The sequence below is a fragment of the Fusarium poae genome, chromosome 1 (genome assembly GCF_019609905.1).
Source record: "Fusarium poae strain DAOMC 252244 chromosome 1, whole genome shotgun sequence".
In the NCBI taxonomy this organism is placed as follows: Eukaryota; Fungi; Ascomycota; class Sordariomycetes; order Hypocreales; family Nectriaceae; genus Fusarium; species Fusarium poae.
Window position 1 is genome coordinate 858,767 of NC_058399.1, and position 22,485 is coordinate 881,251.

The 22,485-nt window shown below is 49.8% G+C and overlaps 9 protein-coding genes across 9 annotated transcripts; 3 read left to right on the forward strand and 6 right to left on the reverse strand.

Moving 5' to 3' along the window:
• Positions 1 to 130: 130 nt before the first annotated feature.
• ATP5 (ATP synthase F0 subcomplex subunit OSCP atp5) lies at positions 131 to 1,192 on the reverse strand (the record flags this gene model as incomplete). The annotated part of the gene is made up of 4 exons (XM_044844928.1): positions 131 to 244; positions 299 to 391; positions 518 to 850; positions 1,031 to 1,192. 4 exons carry the CDS (start codon positions 1,190 to 1,192, stop codon positions 131 to 133), a joined length of 702 nt encoding a protein of 233 aa, XP_044710844.1.
• Positions 1,193 to 1,691: 499 nt separating this feature from the next.
• Positions 1,692 to 5,088, reverse strand: FPOAC1_000313 (uncharacterized protein; the record flags this gene model as incomplete). Its single annotated transcript, XM_044844929.1, has 7 exons — positions 1,692 to 1,933; positions 1,987 to 2,120; positions 2,169 to 2,262; positions 2,318 to 2,767; positions 3,383 to 4,817; positions 4,879 to 4,980; positions 5,035 to 5,088. 7 exons carry the CDS (start codon positions 5,086 to 5,088, stop codon positions 1,692 to 1,694), a joined length of 2,511 nt encoding a protein of 836 aa, XP_044710845.1.
• A 967-nt stretch (positions 5,089 to 6,055) lies between these two features.
• Positions 6,056 to 6,666, reverse strand: FPOAC1_000314 (uncharacterized protein; the record flags this gene model as incomplete). The annotated part of the gene is made up of 3 exons (XM_044844930.1): positions 6,056 to 6,077; positions 6,127 to 6,267; positions 6,497 to 6,666. The coding sequence occupies 3 exons, from the start codon at positions 6,664 to 6,666 to the stop codon at positions 6,056 to 6,058; spliced, it is 333 nt and encodes a 110-aa protein (XP_044710846.1).
• Positions 6,667 to 7,568: 902 nt separating this feature from the next.
• FPOAC1_000315 (uncharacterized protein) lies at positions 7,569 to 8,487 on the forward strand (the record flags this gene model as incomplete). Its single annotated transcript, XM_044844931.1, has 3 exons — positions 7,569 to 7,814; positions 7,868 to 8,071; positions 8,125 to 8,487. 3 exons carry the CDS (start codon positions 7,569 to 7,571, stop codon positions 8,485 to 8,487), a joined length of 813 nt encoding a protein of 270 aa, XP_044710847.1.
• Positions 8,488 to 9,613: 1,126 nt separating this feature from the next.
• On the reverse strand, positions 9,614 to 10,404 carry FPOAC1_000316 (uncharacterized protein; the record flags this gene model as incomplete). The annotated part of the gene is made up of 2 exons (XM_044844932.1): positions 9,614 to 10,057; positions 10,114 to 10,404. The coding sequence occupies 2 exons, from the start codon at positions 10,402 to 10,404 to the stop codon at positions 9,614 to 9,616; spliced, it is 735 nt and encodes a 244-aa protein (XP_044710848.1).
• A 577-nt stretch (positions 10,405 to 10,981) lies between these two features.
• Positions 10,982 to 12,373, forward strand: FPOAC1_000317 (uncharacterized protein; the record flags this gene model as incomplete). Its single annotated transcript, XM_044844933.1, has 3 exons — positions 10,982 to 11,163; positions 11,219 to 11,301; positions 11,367 to 12,373. 3 exons carry the CDS (start codon positions 10,982 to 10,984, stop codon positions 12,371 to 12,373), a joined length of 1,272 nt encoding a protein of 423 aa, XP_044710849.1.
• Positions 12,374 to 12,734: 361 nt separating this feature from the next.
• Positions 12,735 to 17,417, reverse strand: FPOAC1_000318 (uncharacterized protein; the record flags this gene model as incomplete). Its single annotated transcript, XM_044844934.1, has 1 exon — positions 12,735 to 17,417. One exon carries the CDS (start codon positions 17,415 to 17,417, stop codon positions 12,735 to 12,737), a length of 4,683 nt encoding a protein of 1,560 aa, XP_044710850.1.
• A 767-nt stretch (positions 17,418 to 18,184) lies between these two features.
• On the forward strand, positions 18,185 to 19,340 carry FPOAC1_000319 (uncharacterized protein; the record flags this gene model as incomplete). The annotated part of the gene is made up of 3 exons (XM_044844935.1): positions 18,185 to 18,366; positions 18,432 to 19,162; positions 19,216 to 19,340. 3 exons carry the CDS (start codon positions 18,185 to 18,187, stop codon positions 19,338 to 19,340), a joined length of 1,038 nt encoding a protein of 345 aa, XP_044710851.1.
• A 347-nt stretch (positions 19,341 to 19,687) lies between these two features.
• Positions 19,688 to 22,298, reverse strand: FPOAC1_000320 (uncharacterized protein; the record flags this gene model as incomplete). Its single annotated transcript, XM_044844936.1, has 7 exons — positions 19,688 to 20,917; positions 20,965 to 21,426; positions 21,480 to 21,713; positions 21,766 to 21,894; positions 21,943 to 22,010; positions 22,072 to 22,191; positions 22,274 to 22,298. 7 exons carry the CDS (start codon positions 22,296 to 22,298, stop codon positions 19,688 to 19,690), a joined length of 2,268 nt encoding a protein of 755 aa, XP_044710852.1.
• Between the last annotated feature and the right edge of the window lie 187 nt (positions 22,299 to 22,485).

Sequence of the window (22,485 nt, forward strand, 5' to 3'; positions counted from 1 at the left end):
TGGGAAGCCGGCGGGCCACCCACACTCATAGGAGGGGGTATACCATTTTTCTTTTTGCGTGGTGATGAAAAAAAGGCTCCACGAGACGACGCAAAGGAGACACTAAATAGAATTTATACTATGGGTGGTTTTACAGAGTGTCCGTGAGGAGCTTGTTCATCTTGGCGATGCGGGAAGAGACGCTGAGGTCGATGGTTCGGTCACCGACCTCGACGACGAGTCCACCAACAATATCAGGGTTGACCTAGACAAACATTAGGAATATTGTCGTGGTGTGTTGCTGCGATTTGAGACGTACCTCGTTGGTGACCTTGAGCTTCTTACCCTGGCCGACGTAAGAGGACTTGGAGACAGCAGTCTCAAGTCGGTTGAGTGTTCGCTTGTCGAGAGGCTAAATATGATCATGTTAGTCCATTGTTCCTTTCCTCATACTTCCACCCTTTCAATCCAATTGTGTCGTGGTCGTGTATAGCTAGCTGTGACGTAGCTCGTGCATCCAACCCCATATCCTTCATACATGTCCCTCCATAAAACGTACCTGAGCGCTGGTAATAGTGAGCTCGACCTCACCACGGGCGGCAGAGATGATGGTGGAGAACTTGTCGACAACACCGGGGATGAGACCAAGTCGGTTGTTCTCGGCGAGGGTGGTGAGGAAGTTCTTGACGGTCTCGTCCTTGGTGTTGATCTGCTTGACGAGCTCATCGACAATGGCCTTCTTGTCGGCATCGGCGAGGGTAGGGGTCCTCAGGACGGCGACAAGCTTGGGGTCCTTCTCGATGATGGCGCCGAGCTTGATGAGAGCATCGGAAGCGGCGTCGACGCTGGAAGTCTTGACGGCGGCAGTGTACTAAATTGACGCAAAAGAAAAAATTGCCTGTCAGCGACGGAACGCGATATCTTCCAATTTGAGGTTTTTGTGTCCATGAACGGAGGGGGCTTTTGCAGGCCAATTGACAAGCCAATTGACAACATAATCGGTGCGTATATGGGTTTCTCTCTCTCGTTTATTGGGAAGGTGGTGTATTACCAGAGCAGAAGCATAGGTGCCATCAACGCCGAAGACGGAAACCGGAGACTTGACATCGGACGAAGCAGCGGCGGCGAAGGATCGGACGGGGGCGGCTCGGAGGGCGAGGGCTCGCTGGGGAGCGGCGACTCGGGCGGCGCGGATGACCTGTCGCGAGAACATTTCGGCGGCTGGAGGAGAGAGGGAGATGGAAGGGAAAAAAGAAGGGCGAGTGTTGATGATGTTCGGCTTCGATTAACTTGGAGGTTGTTGCTAGCCTGGGCTCTCGGCAATTTTCGGGCGTTCGATGCCTTACACCCGCCCAGGCATCCACTTTGTGATTACATAACTCAATTAAAGACAGTTACATGTATCTAACAAATTGAATTCATATCAGCAGTTTAAAAAAAACAATCAATTAAGTACCCAGGTAGGGTATTCTTAAACAAGTTAATCCCTTGTTTTCCTTTGAGAGGGTTCATGATTTGTGAGTGCGCATGCAGTCTCGAGTTTTCATAGTAGACGAGAGCCTCTCTCAAACTGCGCGAAACAACTAATAGCTGTTCCATATCATCATTGTCATAATTAAGCAGCTTCCTATGCTTTAAGCCCTGATCCTCAAACGCCCAAAACTCCTTGTTGCTAAGTCTCAAAGCTCAGTACTGTCACTCTCAAGCTTCTCCTAGTCGCTCTTGAGCATGCTATCCACCAGGTCGCCCAGAGGACCCCAGTAGTCCCTTCCGCTCGCCAAGCTGTGCTCGTCGACAAAGAGGACGTACTGCTTGAAGCTCGTATTCAGATGCGGCTCGAGGCCAAGCTCACGAATCACGGGGTAGTGGTGGCAGTAGATGTGAGCGTAGACACGATACATGCGCTTGAAGATTTGGCGGACTAGCGCGGGGAAAGATTTGGGGAAGGGGACGCCTTGTGGTTATTAGCTGTTTGTTCTCACAGGATGCGAACGAGGTAATGTGTACCGATTTTGCTGGGCAATACTTGTTCGTTGTCAATGTTTGCTTGTACCCACGTCATGAGTTGTTCAATGTATGCGGGCGCAGGCATCTTAGTTGGTCGTTTGAAGTTCTCGTTGTCTTGCCACAGATACTCGAACCTGGTTATGGTCAGCTTGAATCGCCAATCGATCTTGGAGGAATCTTACTCGTCGGTGGCTTTCATCTCAGGGCATGAAATGGGTGAGCAGAACTCGGTGATGGCTCCGTAGAGGAGGTTGATCTGGTTGTAGAAATCCACCACTGGAAGCCATGATTAGCAACACCTCCTTATTATCATGTTTATTGTCATACTCACTGTTGACAGCTAACCATTCATTCTCGTCCTCGCCCTCTGGGAGTTTGACAACCTTGCGCAGGCTACCGCCGCCCAGTGTCACCTCGGCATACTGTCGCAGTTGATAACTAGCCGATCCTCCCTTGCCTGCGCGCGGGCGAAACTGGTTTCTCGTTCGCTGGTTACTATTCAACAAAGGTTCCAAGTCAGCAAATGACAGTTCATCTGAGAGGGGGAGGGGTTTTGTAGAGATGGAAGCAGGTATAATGTCCATATCCATCTGATGCATCGTAGAGACCGACTTCGGAGTCAGATGTCGGGGCGTGGTGGCGGTGTATAGCGAGTAGGGGCAATCCAGAGTTACGCTTCTCGAGAGGAATATGGGAGAACTAACACAGTGGTTAAGAAGGCTTGAGCCATGGTGGGCGATGATATTTGACGAGGTTTCAACAAGGTCGAGATGCGATGCTGCTACATTCCAACTGTTAGCGGGGCAATCTGTCCAGGGGATTTGTCTGAGGAGGGAACCAACAGGACGGGTAGGTGAGACAAGAGTCTTGTAAATCCTAAATGCGAATATGTAGATGCGAAGTCGCCTAATATCACTGCTAAGCTCGTGTTTTGCAAAGTGTTTTTGCTAAGGGGCGCGATCGAAATGTGTTATTGAGGTTGATAGGTAAAGGTGCAGTAGTAACGATGGCGTATGGGCGGTTGCACTGTTTACACTATTTCCTGATTGGTGTGGTTGCTACGGAGCTTCAACCCCACCACGCTGTACTACGTAAGGGGAGCTTCACCTGTTGAATTGAATTGGATCTTCGATAAGGTGTAAACTTTATTTGTCGTTTACCAAAATTAAGCATGTAAATATGCGTTAGTCCCATGTGAAAGCAGATAATAACCGTATAGCAGCATGTAACTCTGAATATGTCTATTCTGCTTGCAATACCTACTACAAGTCCATGAAGCTGATACATTGCAACCGCAAGATTCTGTAACTTTGCCGCAGAGCCAGATGCTTTCCCAACATCATCTATAGACATTACCAGCGACCTCCACGACCTCTTCCCCTACCCCGTCCCCTACCGCCTCCTCTGCCTCTGCCATGACCACCCCCTCTTCCACCGCCAGTAAAGCGTTGATCTGTTTTAGGTGGCCCCTGTGCTTTTCGTTGACGTCTTTCTTCATCTGTAGCATCCCAGATATTTGATAGCCCCATGATCTCGCAAAATGTTGTAGTTTGAGGATTTGTATACTCCGATGGCTGCACATTGACGATCTCAGGACCACCAGGAACATGAGGCGGCGCAGTAATTTCGAAGTTGTGTGGAACATCTAGCTTTCCTGCCTTCACAATGTTGTCCTCAACCCATTCTCTCTCCTTTTGGATAAGAGGCTGGTAATGATCTTCACCCAAGTCGGGTGGCGTCTGCACATTGCGATCACCAATGACTAAAGAATCATGGAAGACGCGCGTGATTGCAAGCCACTCTGGATCGTACTGTAATCGCCATCGTGGTGACTCCTGAGCTGGAGGATACTCAGAGCTTGTCTCGGGGTTGAAGGGTTGGAGGTCACAGAGCTGGAGGAAGTGTCTTCCTGGCAGACACTTGTCGAGAGCAAGAAAACGGACCTCCTTGTTTGTGATGCCGGGTGGTACTGGCTGACCAGGTGTTTTCTTGGGCTGGGGGCGAGCAAAAGATGCCGGGAGTTGTGCCCTAAGCTCTTCCGACACTTGATTCGATGCTTCTGCAGCCTCCTTAGCTTCTGGCTCACTTTTCTTGGCTTCTGATTCTGGGTTAGGTTTTGTGTCCTCATCATCGTCATCCATATCCAAATCAATCTCATCGGGATTGTTCTCTGAAGCTAGTGCTGGAGTAGCCTCAGGAGCAGTCTCTTGCTTGCTCTCTTCCACTTCAGGCTGGGCGTCACTATATGTCTTGATCGCAGCGAATTTGATATGCATATGGGCCGAAAACCAATGGGGAGGTCGTAGACGGTCCATGACATACTCGGCCGCCACGCTACCGAGTGTACCATCTCGAGATTCGTTTCTGAAAGCAGGCTTTTTTCTGAAAAGCCATTCATGATCGCCATGCGATTCGATTGCACGTGGCCAGTCGTGACTGAGGCCGACATCCACTTGTGTCTGTACTTGAAGTAGTTTGCGGACGTCGATCTCTCTGACGTGATACCACGACTTTACATCATCGCCGCTGAAAGGAAGCCTTTCGTGATGTGGCTTGCGGTAGTCAAAGCCTTTCCATATACCAGACAATCCCGCGATACGTAGTGGACCGAAACGCAGGATGTTGGCAGCACCCATATAGTAAATGTTGGGCGCAACCCATCCTCCGTAGTAGAGCTCCCACAGATGCGAGCTGGCTTCGTGGTTTCCAGCAATGAATATTGTTAGATAAGGCGCCTTTCTCTCACCCGAGTAGTACTTGGGAAAGTCTCCTAGGTGGCGGTACTTGACGGGGCATGACATGATGCTCAGATCTTCAGCATTGCGAACAGACTGTGACCATGCATATGAGCATATTGTAGCAAGCGTTGGAGTTAATTAGGGACTGAAATACCTGAAAGTCACCGCCAATGATGAGAATATCAACACCATCCCAACCACGTTGCTTACAAGATTCTTCCACAGAAGCGTAGATAGCATCTAGCGTGCCATGACCCTGCAATTGTTAATAACATGGCAATGATATTTTTCATAGTTCACCAAAACTTACGCATCCTTCAATTGCTACTCGAACACCTTGCGCCTCGAACGCGTTGGTAGACATTCTGTTGTCCGTTATGTGGTAGGGAGTTGTAGTTGGAAAGTTGAGGCTGAGTGGGTTCAGAAGCAGAAGTTGCCTTCTGGATAGGCAACTGTGGACGGTGAACCTCTTGTTCAGCGCACTCCTTCCAAAAATCCGATGACTCAAGTTATTACATGTGCTGGCTGACATTTGAAGATCTCTCGTTACATTCCACATGGGATGAGTCACAACTTTTCTTTTTTGTTCCTTGACGTTTGCAGATCATGCTCAGCTCAGACTCGTCCTGACCGTTTGAAGATATTTAGTTAGCGGGCATCGAGCATAAGCACACATACCAGGCTTCCAGGGATGCCCAACAACGATAGTCCATGAAACAATGCCATTGTTTATTTAAGCCATGACCTCCGAGTGACAATGCTCAGCTTGAATTACTATACCCTTACCGTAGATCCAATTCTTAGAAGTGAGCGGCAATGCACTGACATAGCAGTCTCATTAAGACTCTTACGATAGGTGGCATAAATTCCTTAATGAAATTGACATGACCAAACATGGATACGGGGAAAATGACACGGATTTACGATTAAGAAATGTTGCCCTTCAGAAAAAGCGAAAGCTCAATGCGTCAACTGAGTAACGCAGAGTGAGAGGGTTACTTTAATCTTCCATCTCTAATAGACGTTGGACCCACGGAGGAGTTAAGGGAACAACGCATATGCTGAAATGGTGACATGTCACGTTTGGATGTTTGAATCTGGAGGGGATGAATGGGTGTTGTGTTTTGGCTTGGCCTGTATCATTGGCCGGTAGTACTGTTCATTATCATTATCAAAAGATCAAAAGAACAAAGACAAGCTGCTGGTTCTTGATAGAGCAGCAGCAAGCTGGACTGTATCCCCAGCTCCAAAACGCCGTCATAAAGAGATATCGTAGACATGGCAAGGCACAAAAAGGTAGAGCGGCCAATTCTGTTGGATTCTAGAAGTCTTCACTTCATGCTCATGTTCGCCCTAGATGAGATTAGTATCCATGCGCTAGATTGTAGCAATGGCTGCATACTGGTCCAGGCCCAGGTAATCGGCCGCGGCTAACAGCTCGAGGCAAAGCTCGACGGGGATGTCCATGTCGGGCACGTCTTCGCTGTTGCGGTAGCGATACCAGTAGTGAAAGTATTCGACAACCTTATCCAGAACCATGGCGCTGTTGATATATTTATCATCAGCGTCTTACTCTCTCAAGGATCGGATTGTTCCAGCAGAGGCCGAAGACAACCAGGCTTGGTGCGTTTGTGGTCAGGTCAAGTGTAGTGAGTACTCATGTAGCCCAACCGAGAAGTCTCGGATGTTCTCTCAACAAAGCATCGTGAATTTTCATCAATCCACAGAGCAAGCCATCTGGACGCGACAGCGTGTTGGCAACGTTGACCTACCTCATCTCCTGGAAAACACAACGGGCCTCTTTGGCTTCAGCAAATTGACTTCTCACATCAAGCATGCCTTTGATAATGGGGCTGACCATAGCGGCATCACGGAGAACAACAAATTCAAAACCATCGCTGGATACGAGAGTAATGTATTTGCTGGGAACTTGAGTGTCCATTATTCCGAGTCTTCTTCACCGCTGGTGTCTTGTGCTGTGTGGTCGTTGTGAAAGATAAGGAGAAAAGAAAAGAAAGAAAGGAGAAAGCAATTTGGTGGGAAAAGCTTTTGAAGAAAAGGCAGAGAGAGAAAGCATGGATGGGGACGAGAATGGAGAAGTCGAGCTTGGACCAAGTCACGATAAGAAAAGGGAAGAAGCACGGAGTTCCTGGCCAAGGAAATTTTCTCGTCAGCAGGTGCACGGGCCAATGAGTTCCGTCATATTCAGCTCCAGTGATTCACCTCCACTGAACGGGCCCGCCCGGGCTTCTACAACCCCCAGCCTGTAGCTGTAGGCCAGCCTGTAGGTAGAGCCCGAGCCCGCTACTGCCCGCAAGCAACTATACCCTCCCCCAAAGGCAGTTGCCCTGTCAACATGTTTACTCGGGTAACTTGGTGGTGCAACAAAGCCACACTAAGACTTGACTCCCCATAGTCCTTCCACTTGTTGGGCTTGACCAAGTAGTTTAAACTTGCCGCAAACAACACAAACTTAACTTACCTTAACTCAACCCAAGACAAGTCAAGACAAGACAATACCAACACTGTCATTCACCCATCATTCAACTATACTGAGCCTCATTAGCTCCAGCATCTTGAACCAATCCGCGTCGCATCAACTTCTACATTCCACTCTGCTTGCCGTTTATACATATATCGCATCAGACATTCGATAGTATCATCTTCTCCCACCCCGCATCAACAACACACAAGCACCATAGATCCGAATATTCTATTCTACCTTGGGCGCATCTCAACCAAAGACATCTTTTACTCATCGACATACTACGCTAAAGGCTAAGCGACTCAACAGACTCGCGCCTGCATCTCGCGACTCACACTACTACAGCCTTGCGCCCAAGCATGGCATCATCTCAATCCTACCGTACCTCTTACTTTGAACCCAACGACCAGTTTCGACGTCAAGAGCGCACTCGTTCCAGCGAAGGCACCGTCAGCACCACTATGAGCTCGTCGACGGGCCGCGAGTCGGCAGCGACCCACGTCACCGACGCGCCCACCTTTTCCAAGAAGATTGTTGTTGTCGGCGACGGTGGATGCGGCAAGACCTGCTTGCTCATTAGCTACAGCCAGGGTTATTTCCCAGAGGTAAGCGACCCTTTTCCAACTGCCGCCGTTGGGCACCGATACTAACAAGACAGAAATACGTACCAACCGTTTTTGAGAACTACATCACCTATCCCATCCACTCTGCTACCGGTAAGACTGTGGAGCTTGCATTGTGGGATACCGCCGGCCAAGAGGAATATGACCGTCTCCGACCGCTCTCATACCCCGAGACCGACCTGATCTTTGTATGCTTCGCCATTGACTGTCCGAACTCCCTCGACAATGTACTCGATAAGGTATGATACTTGCAATCTATTCGCCACACAACATGCTGATCATTTTCCAATAGTGGTATCCAGAGGTTCTACACTTCTGCCCATACACTCCTCTGGTCCTCGTCGGCCTCAAGTCAGATCTTCGTCACAAGAAGACGTGCATCGATATGCTCAAGACACAAGGCCTCACCCCAGTCACCACTGAGCAGGGTATGGCACTGGCCAAGAAGATGAACGCTCAGTATATGGAATGTAGTAGTAAGGAGATGCGAGGTGTCGACGAGATCTTTGAGCAGGCTATCAACACCGTCGTCGCCAACGACCGGAAAACAATCGAGGCAGCAGCAGCCTCCGGTTCTTCCAAGAAGCGCGAGTCAACATCAACACCCGGGGTGGGACAAATTAAGAGGAAGAAGAGAAAGTGTCCAATCCTCTAAGGTACTCATGACTGGAGATGGGATGAATGAATGTTTTCTTGGATTTGAGGAACCTTTTACTCATCATTGTCTTCCGATCTCTTTTGTCATCTTCTCCTGGGGAGAGGAGAGCAGGAGGGAGCAGCAAGAAAGACAGCTCGGTGGGCCAGCATAAAAGAGTTGTAATGACCATCGCATGAATATTGCTTTTATAACGATTTACATTTACGTTATTTCTTTACCTTCATTGCTGTTGACACTGGTAGGAACTTCTGGTAAGCAACAGGCCAGTGAGGCAACATCGCGGGCGTTGCTGGGGAATGATTTCCCTCCATCACCAACCTACCAACCTACTTGGGAGATGTATCTCTGCGGCATTGGGGATATAGTTTGGGATTGAAGTATGGCATGGCATGGGAGGAAGCGCGTACATTTGTTTTTGAAGTCTTATGAGATAAGGGGAGCAACCAGAACTACAGGCCTGTTTCTATATGTATTGCATCATCGGCATAAACCAGGGTCGAGGTGCCAGGTGTTTTGTTGGCCTTTCTTTGTTAGTGTTTCTGGCGTGGTTTTATTGAGTTGATAGGATTGTTGGAATAAAGAGTTAACAAACAATATTGTGCATATACTGTGATTGATCATTTGTGATAGATAGATAAAGAAGTGATGTGTAGAGAGAGGAATGGCGTAAACAAAACAACCCCACCTCAATGCATAAGACGATGTTTATAGTTTCAGTCATGTCACTTTACATCATTTGATGCTCGAAACGCGTATGTTTCTTTACAAGATTCGTCGTTATCATAGCTGAGGTACCAGCATAGGTATTCATTTCTACCTTGTCTTCCTGGGATCATATCAAGAAGACACCTTCATTGCCTCCATCTTCCACTTCTTCCACTGTTATACATGTACGTCTTTATTTTTATGTACAAATGTCCCAACTCTCTTGAAACTTTTTCCTTCCTTTCCAGATACCTGTAACCATCATACAAGTTGAAAAACGACCATCATGAGGGGAGCATTATACATTGAGCCAACGCCAACCGATAACCAGGTTTAATAGTACACGCGAGATGCGAATTTGTGTAGAGATGATGTGTCCAACACATCACCTCCCATATTAGAGTAGAGAGGTGTGTGTTTATTTGTTCTTGACAACACCGACCTTGGCGGCGCGCAGCACTCGGCCGTTGAGCTTGAAACCCTTCTGTTGAACGAAGAAGACGGTGCCGTCCTCCTTATCAGGCTGGGGAGTCATGAAAGTAGCCTCCTGCTCGTTGGGGTTGAACTTCTCGCCCTCGGGGCTGAGACGCTCGAGGCCGTGCTTCTTCAAGGTGTTCATGAGGATGTCTTCGGTCATCTTGAGACCCTCGTACAGGTTGGCGAGATCCTCAATGCCCTCAGGTCGGTCCTTGGCGTTGAGCTTGTCCTGGGGAACCATTCCAAGAGCGCGGTCGAGGTTGTCGACGCTGTCGACGAGATCCTTGGCGAACTTTTGGATGGCGAAATCTTTGGCGGACTTGACCTCACGGGTGGTGCGCTCTTGCAGGTTACGGAAGTCGGCGACAGTGCGCAGGCACTTGTCCTTTGTGATGGTTAGTATTACAGACACGAATTGAGATTTTTTTGGTCGCCACATACCTTCCAGTCCTTAACCTCGGTCTCCTTGGCCTCGAGAGCCTTCTTGAGCTCAGCGAGGGGATCGTTCTCGGCGGGCTTCTCCTCAGACTTGGTTTCCGACTTGGCCTCCTCAGTAGGCTTGGACTCGGACTCCTTGGCGTCGCTGTACCATCTTGACACGGCGGGCTGGGCGGATCTGAAAGTGAAAGCAGGCGCAGCCTGGAATTGCGACTGGACAAAGGGCCGGGGGACGGCGACCTTGGGAGCAGCTCGCAGAGCGCGGGACGAGGTGGCAATGGCCTGGCGGAACATTGTGAGATATATGAGGAAATAAATTAAAGATGGATGAAGGGGAAGAAGGTAAGAGTTTAGTGAGGAGAGGCTGGTGCACTTAAGTAAAGTGTACAGTGGCTTGTGGTAGGTAGACTATCAGGAAGTTTAAAGCTCCGAGTTAGGACTGAAATTTTAAGCTGTCGGCATGATTCGCTTCCCATGTCGAAGGGTCGCACCGGCTACTGGACCGGGGACGGGAAGCTTCCATTGAGAACGGCAAACCCCCACTTTGACAGGGCATGATGTAAAGATCTAGGGTAGTTAGCTTAGCTGCGGATCAATGAAAGCCCGCTGTTAACCAACCTATTCAATTGACCTTTCCTTGAGGCTGTTGAGGCCCACTCTTTTACTGGCTGGTCTACGTCGTGCTCTGGCAACCTGGAGGCTAAGGTGGTAGCTACCATTATTGCTGCTATCTATTTGCTTCAACTAAACAACATCATCATAACGACTACTATTCTTCGCCACCCTTGACGCCTTCTCTCCGTCCGCGTAGCATAGCGCATAACTCTACTACATACGACTTTCACCCCGACACGAAATCACATCCTACACAATGGCGGCGGCCGAATCGGCGAGGGTCCAGGAAGCGCAGAAGCTCGCCAAGTCCGACCCACGAAAGGCTGAGGCCATCTACAAGGACATCATCTCCAAGGCTCCCAGCACCACATCCGATGCAGCTACTCGCGAGTATGAAACTGCTTTGGTCAGCCTAGGGGAGATCTACCGAGACGAGAAGTGCGCACCGCTTCACACGACCGCTTCCCTCGTGCCCCGCTAACAATTACAACAGGAAGACGCAAGAGCTGGTGAACCTGGTCAAGGAGAGCAGGACAGTATTCTCTTCCTTTGCAAAGGCCAAGTCGGCCAAGTTGGGTATGTCTTCAACACCGCAACAATCTTGCGCCAATGCTTCGCAGCCAGCTAACATGGTGACGTAGTCCGCCAACTGCTCGACCTCATCAAGGAAATCCCCGACAGCACCGATATCGAAATCTCCGTCACCAAGGACTGTATAGAATGGGCCACCGCCGAGCGCCGTGCTTTTCAGCGACAGGACCTCGAGGTCCGCCTGGTAGCACTCCAAATGGCTAAGCAATCCTACTACGAAGCCCTCGGTCTGATCAACAACCTTCTTCGCGAGCTCAAGCGCCTCGACGACAAGCTCCGCCTCGTCGAAGTTCAACTCCTCGAATCCAGAGTCTACCATGCCCTCGGCAACATCCCCAAGGCCCGTGCTGCTCTCACCAGTGCACGAACTAGCGCTGCCAGTGTATACACACCTCCTATGCTACAGGCCAACCTCGATATGCAAAGCGGTATGCTTCACGCTGAAGATAAGGACTTCAACACCGCTTTCTCCTATTTCATCGAGGCCCTCGATGGCTACCACTCCCAAGACGAGAGCACCAGGGCTCAGGCTGCCCTGCAATACATGCTTCTCTGCAAGATCATGCTTAACCTTGTCGACGACGTGAACAACCTCATGGCCTCGAAGCAAGCCCTCAAGTACGCTGGTAAAAACCTAGAAGCTATGAAAGCTATTGCTCGCGCCCACTCGAATCGATCACTGGAGGAGTACGAGCGTGCACTTTCCTCCTACCGGTACGAGCTAGGAAGCGACACTTTCATCCGAAACCACCTCCGTCGTCTCTACGACGCTATGTTGGAGCAAAACCTTATCAAGGTTATTGAGCCTTTCTCGCGTGTGGAGATTGACCACATCGCCAATATGGTTGGCCTTGACACCCAGCAGGTTGAGCGAAAGCTTTCTCAGATGATCCTGGACAAGGTCATCATTGGTGTTCTGGACCAGGGGGCTGGCTGCCTCATCATCTTTGACGAGACGCACCGGGACGAGTCGTACGATGCGGCTCTCGCAACCATTGAGAAATTGAGCAGCGTCGTCGATGTTTTGTACACAAACCAGGCGTCTATGCTGGAATAGATTTGGGTCTATTGTATGTAATATGTCACACAGTATCTTAGACTAGGCGTTTCAAAGAGGGGACACGATCGTCTATGCTGGCCAATGCTTTGTATTTGTTCATGTGTCCTATAAGTAATATTGTGCCTGTGAATCCAACCCTAATACAGACAATGCCTCGACCAGTTTCCGCTATCAAAGGGGGGTATTGAATAAAATGCAAGGCGTGATGAATACAAATGATCGTTTTGTACTTGGTATCTCCAACAGCAACAGAACCTCCTCATGAAGCAAAACGCCTCATGAATGCTAAATAATATGCCATGCTTCATAACTCGATGCAAAAAAAAAGGGAAAAGCAAACATGTGTTCTTTACATCATTCAATGAAACATAACTCGCCTAGGTCCAGCAGAAGAAGAAGCATCCTGGCTTCTCCTCTGCTCGCCTAGGATAAGAGCAAATAGTCTCTTGGCCAGGGCACCTTCGTCCCAGCCGCCGACTTGAGCCTTGAAGGCATCGACGCAGTCCAAGTGCCAACGCTCCAGCGTCATGGCTTCACCCTGGCTAGCAACTGTCTTTCCAAGATATTTGTCTGAGCAACGTTCGTAATAGGTAGTGAAAGGGCGTTGACGACGCTCTTGAAGTAAATCATTGAGCACAAGCCAATGTTTTCGGGTCCAGACCGTTTGTGATAGGGGTGCAGGACGTGGTTGTTTCTTAGGCGGTCCGGCGTTAGACGCAGGGACCTCGATGGTGGTGGGATTCTCCTTATTGGCAGTTTGGCGGGGTGGTGGTCTGATACGCGGTCGCTGGGGGGCGTTACTGGACTGCGATGCTGCTGAAGAATTGGATAGTCGACGTTGATGTCGAACCCTGGCCTGTTCTATGGGAGAGAGGACGCTGCTCGTAAACTCGACTACACGGCCAGGGGTATGGGGTTTGAGAGGAGAGCGTAGGCTTGATTTGATAGGGGAAGCGTTTCTAGGAGGAAGTGGTCGAAGAAGAGGTTGGGGAGCAGGTCGAGGAGCGGGTTTGGCTGGGGTTGGTTCTGGGGAGTCTTCGCTGGCATTGGAGGTTTCCTGCTGCCATCTGTGTATATCGGCGTGAGAGAGCTGCATCCGTGGCGGAGTGGGCTCCCCTGTAACAGGAACAGGTTCTGGTTCCGGTTCCGGTTGAGCAACCGCGCTCCGTGCAGAGGCTTTGAAGAAGGATTGAGCAGGCCGTCGACGTTCGGGAGTGAAGTTCGCCTTCTGGGGCACTGATGGCATCTCAGGAGGCTGAAGTTCTTCCACTTCCTCTTCGGTGCCTTCCTCATCCAGGTCTTCCTGTTCGTATTCCTCCGATCGTTCCCTGTCGTCAGGCTGCTCAAAGGTATCCTGCATGGACACATCAAGCTCGTGTACCGAAGATGCCTCTGAGCGGCGATCTGAGGATGACTGGTTAGAACTTGACTCTGATTGATCCATCTCTTCTTCTGAGTGCTCGGATGGCTCTTGTCTCGCCGGTGGCTGAGCAGGACGGACGGGCGAGAAGAAACCAAGTCTTGGCTTGCCTCGAGGCGGAAGCTCTTGCTGAGGCACCTGTGGAAACATGGAGCTTGTCGGTAGTGTTTGTGTTGTCTCCACGGGCTCGGGCTCAGGCTCAGCAGGCCGTGCTCCAAAGACAGACATCTTGAGAGGAGAGAATTTTTCAGCCAGCATTCCTGGGAGGACTCCTGGAGAGGAGAAGAAGGCCGACAAGTCGAAACGGTTCGCTTTGGCAGTGGCCGGAGCTTGTTTGGTTTCTTTGGCAGCCCGAGATTTATTCAGAAGAGAATACTCTTCCCCTCGAGGTGGGTCTTCAGTAGCAATCTCCATGGCTTCTGTTTGACGATCTTCTGTCTCATCAATCTCACTCATGGTTCTCTGATCATTGCTTCCATCTTGTTGTGTTTCTCTGGTAGTCTGTTTACCCCAAGTACTTGGTATCTTGCCCCGTGCGCGATAAGGCGATTCTGGCTTCTTTGCAGGTTGTTGCTGGGTTGCTCGCGGACTTGACCTCTGCGCCTCAAACTCCCACAAATCCAGATCATCACCCGCATCTTCTGTCTCATCATCTGCAACATCCGCCGCTTCGTCGGCTTGTCTGCGAGGAGCGGGCGGGGCGGCTTGTCTTACTGTTGAACGTGCAAAAGCCTCAAGAGGTACATCCCCACGAAGGTTGGGGCTGATAGGACCTTCGTTCTGTACCCAGCTCATGCCACCCTCACTAGGGGCCTGGAAATGCGTCGAACTAGCTGCAGAATCCCTAGATGCTGTTCGTCGGTGACGTGGCGAGGAAGTACGACTGCTCCTTTCGAGAGCTTCCATAAAGCTAGGCTGTCCTGTATGTCTGGTATTGGTTCCAAAGGGATCATCATAGGCCTCGTTCCCCTCGGAGATCTGGGCAGCTTCAGTCACAGCACGCGAGTTCCTAGGACTGGCACTTGTGCGTCGCATGTTTTGGGATTCTCTTGGTCCCAAGTCTCTGGTAACAGAGCTCCTGAAGGGGCTTCGCAAATGTTGATCACGAGCCTCAGGGGATGGAGGATCCGACGTTACACTTTGCAAAGCGCGACCTGCTCGAACAGCAGGTGATAGTGTAGAGCGTCTGGCCCTCTCTGACATGAGCTCGGGTAAAGTTTGAGGTTCTTGAATAGGTGATGTGAGCTGATTCATCGGTGTCACCTCTGGTTGCTGAATTTCGGCTTCCAAAGACAGTCGAGGCTGGTGTGGCTTGACAACTTTAGGTAGCTCCTGTACGATTCCAGGCTCTTCTTCTTCTTCTTCTTCCTCCATTTCCTCTTCTTCTTCGACAGGGTCGGCTATAACAGTCTCCTCGAAAACTTGCTCGTCTATGTCAGAGTGGTCGTCAGGTTCGTCCAGGAATTGGTGATCCGCATCCGAATGGTCGTCGGGCTCTTGGGCAGGAGCATCAAAATCTATCAAAAGCTCATCGTCCTCATTCGCCTCGGTCACAGCCTCATTGATAATCTCATCTGCAGGCTCCGGCAGCGTTTGAACTTGGGTCACAGGCTCAGGTGATGGATTCTTCAGTGAAGAGCCCCTGCTTGAGTTTGGCCTAGTAGACTTCCGCAAGCCATCTCTCGTCTTCTGGTTGTTATCACTTTCAACTTCGAAATTCGAAGATGTATCGTCAGGGGTAGGAAGACGCCCTGCATCAGAACGAGAGGCGGCGCTTGCATTAGAAGCTGTTGGCTGATTGGTGTCCTCTTGTTGTTTCTCTTGAACCTCCGGTTCCTCAGGGGCCTCTTCTTGCACTTCTGGCTCATCTTCGAGTTGAATAAGTTGTGCATCTTCCATCTGAATATCCCCCTTTTCCGTTGGTGGCTTTTTAGTGCTCGCTCGTGGGCGCCGGGGCGTAGCTTCTGTAAGCACAGCATCAGGAATTTCTGAGAAAGAATCGTCGTAGGCATTTGAGTTTTCGTTTTCGAGGTGGGATGCGTCATGGCGGTTGGACGCAAGGGGAGATCCACGGTATTCGGTAGTTTCAGGGGCGTCAGGCACGTTCGATTTTAATAGCACCTGGTGTCGTAAAGGTGAAGAACCCATTCTGCGAGGGCTTTGCCACCAACTGGAAGACAGCTGACGTTTGGGTGAGAATGTTAAAGGTGGACGAATAGTGGATTGTCGGAAGTCCTGTTGAGGCTCTGCTGGTGCGGATCCTTTAGGTGCTTCCACTTTACCCCCCTCCTTTGCAGTCTCCTGACCCGTTTTAGGCCTGTCGCGATCCTGCAAAGATTGTCGTAGTGATTCTAAGGTGTTGTTGATAATCATACTCGTCTCTTCGCCAATATCGTTTTCCGTTTGTTGTTGTGTCGAACTGCGCAAACTCGCTTGTAATGATGGTAGAGAGTCCATAAATATCATACTAAATTCTTCACCCGCTGCGACAGTGTCATCGGTTCCAACTCCAGGTCGGGTGTCGCTCTGATGCTCGTCTGCGGAGGAAACATCACTCCCAGCAGGCCCATACCCATAGTCTCCGAAATCTGATGAACCGCCATCTCGGCCATGCTCTGGGCTTGAAGGTCTGGATGCAGCTTTCGTTGCGGGTCTAGGAGTTGGTTCATCGTCCAATGTAGCCATCCAGATATCTGAGTCGGGCTCTGACTGTTGCGCAGGCGCGGTATTATGGGCATTTCGATTTGCGCGCAACTGATTTGCCTCAGCTTCCGACGGTGTAATTACCAAAGTCACATCGTTATCGGCTTGAGAATCATCGGCGCGTATAGGAGGAAGTTCGGATATATCGCCAGCGTCTGCAAGCTCATCGATGTCTTCTTCTTGTTGGGCGCTTTTCGATATTGAAGGTGTCCCTGAAGTTTGCTTACGTCCCAAGTCGATAGATCGATTTTTCGGTGGTCGGCCCCTTCGTTTCGTGCCTGGTGTAGGTTGCGCAATAGTTTCTGTTGTGTCTGTATCCTTTGATGTGCGCCGCCGTGTTCGAGGACTCCCTGCTATTGGCGTTCCTTTCCTCTTGATTCCTGCGCTTGGTAATGGTGTGCCGTTTGTTTTCCTCGGGCGACCTCGTCTTCTCGGAGTCGCGTTAGGATCTTGATCCTGCTCCTCGATCGCTTTCTTTAACGGAACTGTCGTCGTAGTGGTGGCCATTTCTCTCCGTCGTGCTGCAGGCATGTAAGGACTGTCCTGGAATAATTTTCGACGCGCGCTGCTAGGCCCGGCCGACATGCTCGGTTCCTCGGTTTCGACGGTGACTAATAATCTCTGGGGTGCCTGATTATCTCCAACTTCGAGTTCGAAAGTCTGCCTCCTAGGCGAAGTTCCTACTCCGGCGGATGAATATCGGCTAGACCGTTGACTGCTGCGAATTATACGACGCGTGGTCGAAGGAGGTACAGCACTTAGAGGCTTGGTTTGAGTCCGAGGCGGCTGTTCAACGGTATCGTTAAGTGGATCTGGCGAGGACATAATATCCGCGCTGGGCGTGTTCATATCGACCACTGATTGCCAGCGAACAGTGAAAGAGTCGGAATCAGCGGCTAAGCTCTTGCGCTTTCGCATCGACGACTAATATTTTGGTGGTATTCATTCATGGAATGGAATGCAGAGTGAAGTGCCGAATGCATGAAGGCAAGCGCGCACTAACTATTACCATCTGTTTGTTGCAAAACCAAACCAACCCGCCGCGGTGTGGGTTAGGATCATTGACCGGGGTCAACGTGGCGGCACATGTTGACATTGGGCTCAGTTTGGACTAGCGTGGTTACAATCTTCGCATCTTTTGTTTCTCCCTGGTTCCGACGCTTTCACTCCCGGATCTTGGTTCTTGGGTGATAAACAGTCCTCAGAATAACTGCCTGATTAAGTTTAGCGGTCTTTAACTTGCACGCACGGTAAAGATGTCTAGTTTACCGGTCCATGTCTTTTGTCCCGTCCCCACGTCACATGCTGGGAGGTGACCTCATTTTCAGATGCGGAACAGTGGCCGACTTTTAGGGATGTCTGCTCGGAATCATGCCCCGTCCCGACCTCGGTATATTTAGAGGAGGACCTCCTGTACTTTGTGCCTTTCTCCTCTGTTACAGGAGGAGTCCCTAGGCATTTCCAGTTGAGACATCAGCCATTGCCGAGATAGACGATCTACATACAGTACATAATTAAGCACGGCCCCGCGCGCAACTAATAACTGTAGGTTCCCCAGGTTTTCAATAATACATTCCCCAGTTCATCTCTTTTTCCATCAATTCAATTCAAGCAACAAACTTTAACGCGCTTGTCGCTTACCCTTGCTTTTTGACAGTCACTTATATACTTCTCCAGGCGCCATCATGTCGGACAACATCGACAAGGAGACCACTCCTGAGATCGACTCCCCTGTCACAAAGGTCGAGATCACACCAACCAAGATTGAGATTGAGAAGGCGCCCGAGGCTCCCGCTATCCCTCAGAACGACAACGTCGCCCACGCTCTTGCTGGCGCTGGAGGTGGTCTCTTATCTATGATCCTGACGTAGGTTATCAGCGATGCCCGTGTCGCATTCCTAATGCGACGCAATGCGCTGACCACTTTTGAAGCTACCCTCTCATCACACTCTCTACACGCGCCCAGGTCGAGTCCAAGAAGGCCGAGAGCAAGTTCAGCGAGGCTGTTGGCAACATCATCGCTCGTGAGGGTGTCTCGGGTCTGTACTCCGGTATTAATTCGGCCCTCTTTGGTATCAGCATTACCAACTTTGTTTACTACTACTGGTACGAATGGACCCGCGCTTTCTTCGAGAAGGCCGCTGCCAAGGCTGGTCGTGCTGGCTCCAAACTCACTACCGTTGAGTCGATGATTGCCGGTGCCATTGCTGGCTCCGCTACCGTTATCATCACCAACCCTATTTGGGTTGTCAACACTCGAGTCACCACTCGCCAGCAGGAGAAGAAGAAGGATGTCGAGGCCGGCGAGTCTTCTCAGCCTGCCAAGGCTCCCAGCACCATCGGCACTCTACTGTTGCTACTCAAGAACGAGGGTCCTCAGGCTCTCTTCGCCGGTGTCATCCCGGCTCTTGTACTCGTCATCAACCCCATTCTTCAGTACACTCTTTTCGAGCAGCTGAAGAACACAGTCGAGAAGCGTCGCAAGGTGACTCCTACTGTCGCCTTCTTCCTCGGTGCTCTGGGCAAGTTGTTCGCTACTGCGATCACCTACCCCTACATCACTGTCAAGTCTCAGATGCACGTTCAAAGCGGTCAGAAGGAGGGTTCTCTTGCTGCTCTTTCTCGCATCGTGCGCGAGAGTGGTTATTCTGGTCTCTACCGAGGTAAGTTATATACTATTGGTCTTTCTTAGTAATGCGCTAACTGTAATCAACAGGTATTGGTCCCAAGATCACCCAGAGTGTGCTCACTGCTGCTCTTCTCTTTGCCTTCAAGGATGTCCTTTATGAGCAGACCGTGCGTCTTCGAATGGCTCAGGCCGCTCGCCGTCGCGTCGCTTAAACTACCTTAACGTTAGTTTAAACGCTGGTCCCACAAGACCCATATTGATATCAAAGTACTAAAAAACTCCAATCATTATCGATATTCGTCCCCATATCGAAAAGCATATACGGTGAGAATGCATTTGATTGTAATTTCAGAAAACGCTATTGTGGAAACGGCGTTGTATTATTTGGATTATGGCTTGCGGTCTGCTTGGGTTGAGAGTGGAGAGGCAGGCCTCTGCAGGATAGCTGGTTAAGGAGGTAACTCTCATTTGGATACCCAAATGTACGTTTGTAGTTTTGAAACACATACTGAATTTATTCCCTTGGTTTTTTTTGCCTCATTATACATCATTGAACGACTTAAACAGGAACTATGCGAGGCACAATCCACCAGTCATGATAACACTTGTCCGGTGTTGGCACCTCGGCCTTGATCTTCAAGTCATCTTCCCTCCTTTCCAATGCCTTCTGCAACGTTGTGATTGCGAGTCCCGTTGCGATGCACGCCTTCAGGGCATTCTTCTTGGAAGTGACCCACTTGTCGTGAGAACCAACCGCAAAAGCATCTCGTGCAGACATCTTGCTTAACGCCTCAAGTCCTTGCTTGGCACCCTTGAGCGCCCTCTCTGCATAATGAAGAATGTCTGCTGTGGGCGATTCTGGCTGTGAAGTTCCCTGTGTAAATTCTTGGAAGCTGGGTAAAGGTGGGAGACCGATCACAGCAAACGGTCTCATGCGCAGATCAAAGCGTAATTCATCGTTGCTGTACGGTCTGGGTGGAAGCTTGACCAGCTTGAGCCGCAGCAAGACGGTGTAAACGCATGAGAGCGCATCGGCTAATTCCCATGTGACAGCAGCATCGAGAAGCGTGAGCCGAACAAAGACAAGGGATCGCTCAAGTTGGCCATCGCCGGTGGGGTCGCGAGGTTTAGAGGATGCACGCGACTCCTCAACTTTCCGAACAATAAAGGACTCGATCCTTTCTCCATGTTGCAATCTCCATTTGGCGAGGTAGTTCAGATACCAGTACATACCGGCAAGTTCGTCTGGTTGGTAGACCTCCAACTCGAAACCGAGTTGCACGATAGTTTCCATCTGACGGATCTTGTACAGATACGTCCAGGACGATAGGGGAAGGGACCATGTCTCGACTGGAGCACTGTTTGTGCCTGTCAACCGTCTCATAGGCTCCTCGCTCAACTTGACTTGAATATTTTGATCGATCTCCTCGGCGTCAACCTGAAGATTTTCCCAATCTCTAATGACATGAGAAAGCGTACGTCGCACTCGACATCGATTCTGGCAATATGTCCTGAAGATATCGAGAAAAGGCTGCGCTGCTCTTTTACGGAACATCTCCATTTGTTCAGCAACTATGAAGCGGGGATCTTGGGGAAATTCGATCTCATCATTGTTGCGGTTAAGCTGGACGCTAGCTGGTAGTGTCACGATGGAAAAGTCGTCGTCTAGTATCTGGCGAATGCTCATGGACCCTAAAACCTCCATCTCGTTAAATAGGAAAGTTTGAAGCAGAGTCCGTACAAAGACCAGTGGTTGAGGTTTCTTGGCTTGAAAGTAATAGACAAAGTTCTAAGCATTGTCAGCATTGAATTGTTTAAGCAGGTCTCATATCTTACCTGTAGGCATTGGGAGTCGGTGTAGTTCAGAACATCGATTAGTTCAGCGCCGTCTGAGAAGAGTCTTGTCAAGTGTTCAAATGCATCTTCAAACTTTAGTTGTACAATCGGTCTCGGAGGCATAGTACTAGCAAGCTTCCTTTGGAGTTTGGCGCTGAAGGCATCATCGACAGGTCGGCCTAGATCATGGGAAGCCTTGATGCTTGGGAGGATGTCAAGACACTCTAGCCATGGTTTTCTCGCCACGTCGGGCTTTCTCATGTGTTTGGGACACTCTGTCGCTTTCAGGAAATACGATCTTAACTGTAATCGCTGGTCGAGTGCCTGTCTGAGATCATGGCTGATTTCGTCACCCAATGTGACGAGCAAAGTTCTCGCCTCTTGGATAGCATGCTGAATGTGTTCAGGTTGTATCTCTGCAAGAAGTGTTCGGTGGTATGTGTTTGTCACAAAGTCCTCTTCCTACAAAGGATGTCAGCTGATTCAGTATCTCGGCGATTTCCAGTCCTGCTCACCTCATAGTAGTGTTCGGACTTGATGCGCTCGTTGACATAACCACAAGCCTTGAGCAAACCAAGACAATAAGCCCTTAGAATTTCCAGCATGTTAGAGTTTCCAGAGGCTTCTTCAAATGCATTTCGGACGAAACGAGCATCTTGAACAGTCTGTGGCGTAGGTGTCAGAAGCGCTTCAGCATATATGCTGGTGAACAGAGTCTGCGACAGAGGGTATCCTTGGTGCCAGGCCATCTATAGACAAATTAGTTTTGTTTTTCTCCTTTGGTGTAAATTGTTCTCATACTTCATGACAGAGTAGCTGATCTATGATCCCCAGCACTTCCTCCGGAAGAAGTGGCCGACTAACGTCGTAGAGCTCCTCAAGTTCATCTGGTGACTCGACACAACCACTGTCCATCTTTGGGTCCATGATCTACGCACGTTAGCTTTGGGTCTGGTAGAGTGAAAATGGAAATCTCACTTCAAGGGCCGCGACGGAATCAAACAAGGTAAATAAGTCATCTTTGACGAGATCTCCAGGTGCAAGGACTGTGGTAAAGAGTCAGTCAGTCAATGGCGGGGTCATCATGTACCAAGAATGAAAACTCACTGTTGATAGCTTCTTTAAATTTATCTGTAATATCTACAGCGATTATTCCTGCCATCCCTATATCTGGGGGAGGCGGGGGCGGGGGTTCATATTGGTAGTTTAGCGATAATCTCGCAATATCTGTGCCGTCGAGTCAGAGTCAGACTTTGACATAATTCAAGGTGAGGCAAGGTAGGGTAAGTAGGTGTTGTTGGGCACCCACCATCAGGAATAACTGAGTCGTCCATATTCGTAGAGTAAGTCGAAAATAAATGCTATTATGAATCAATATTGTCGCCTGAGCACCATTTGCGCGTGTTGGTGTTTGCGTTGAGATTTTAGTATTAAATTAGATGTTGACGATAAGTTGGTTGAGTCGTGAGAAGGGATGGTCCTGTCTCTGATCGGTTGATGATGGCTCCACCACTACGTACT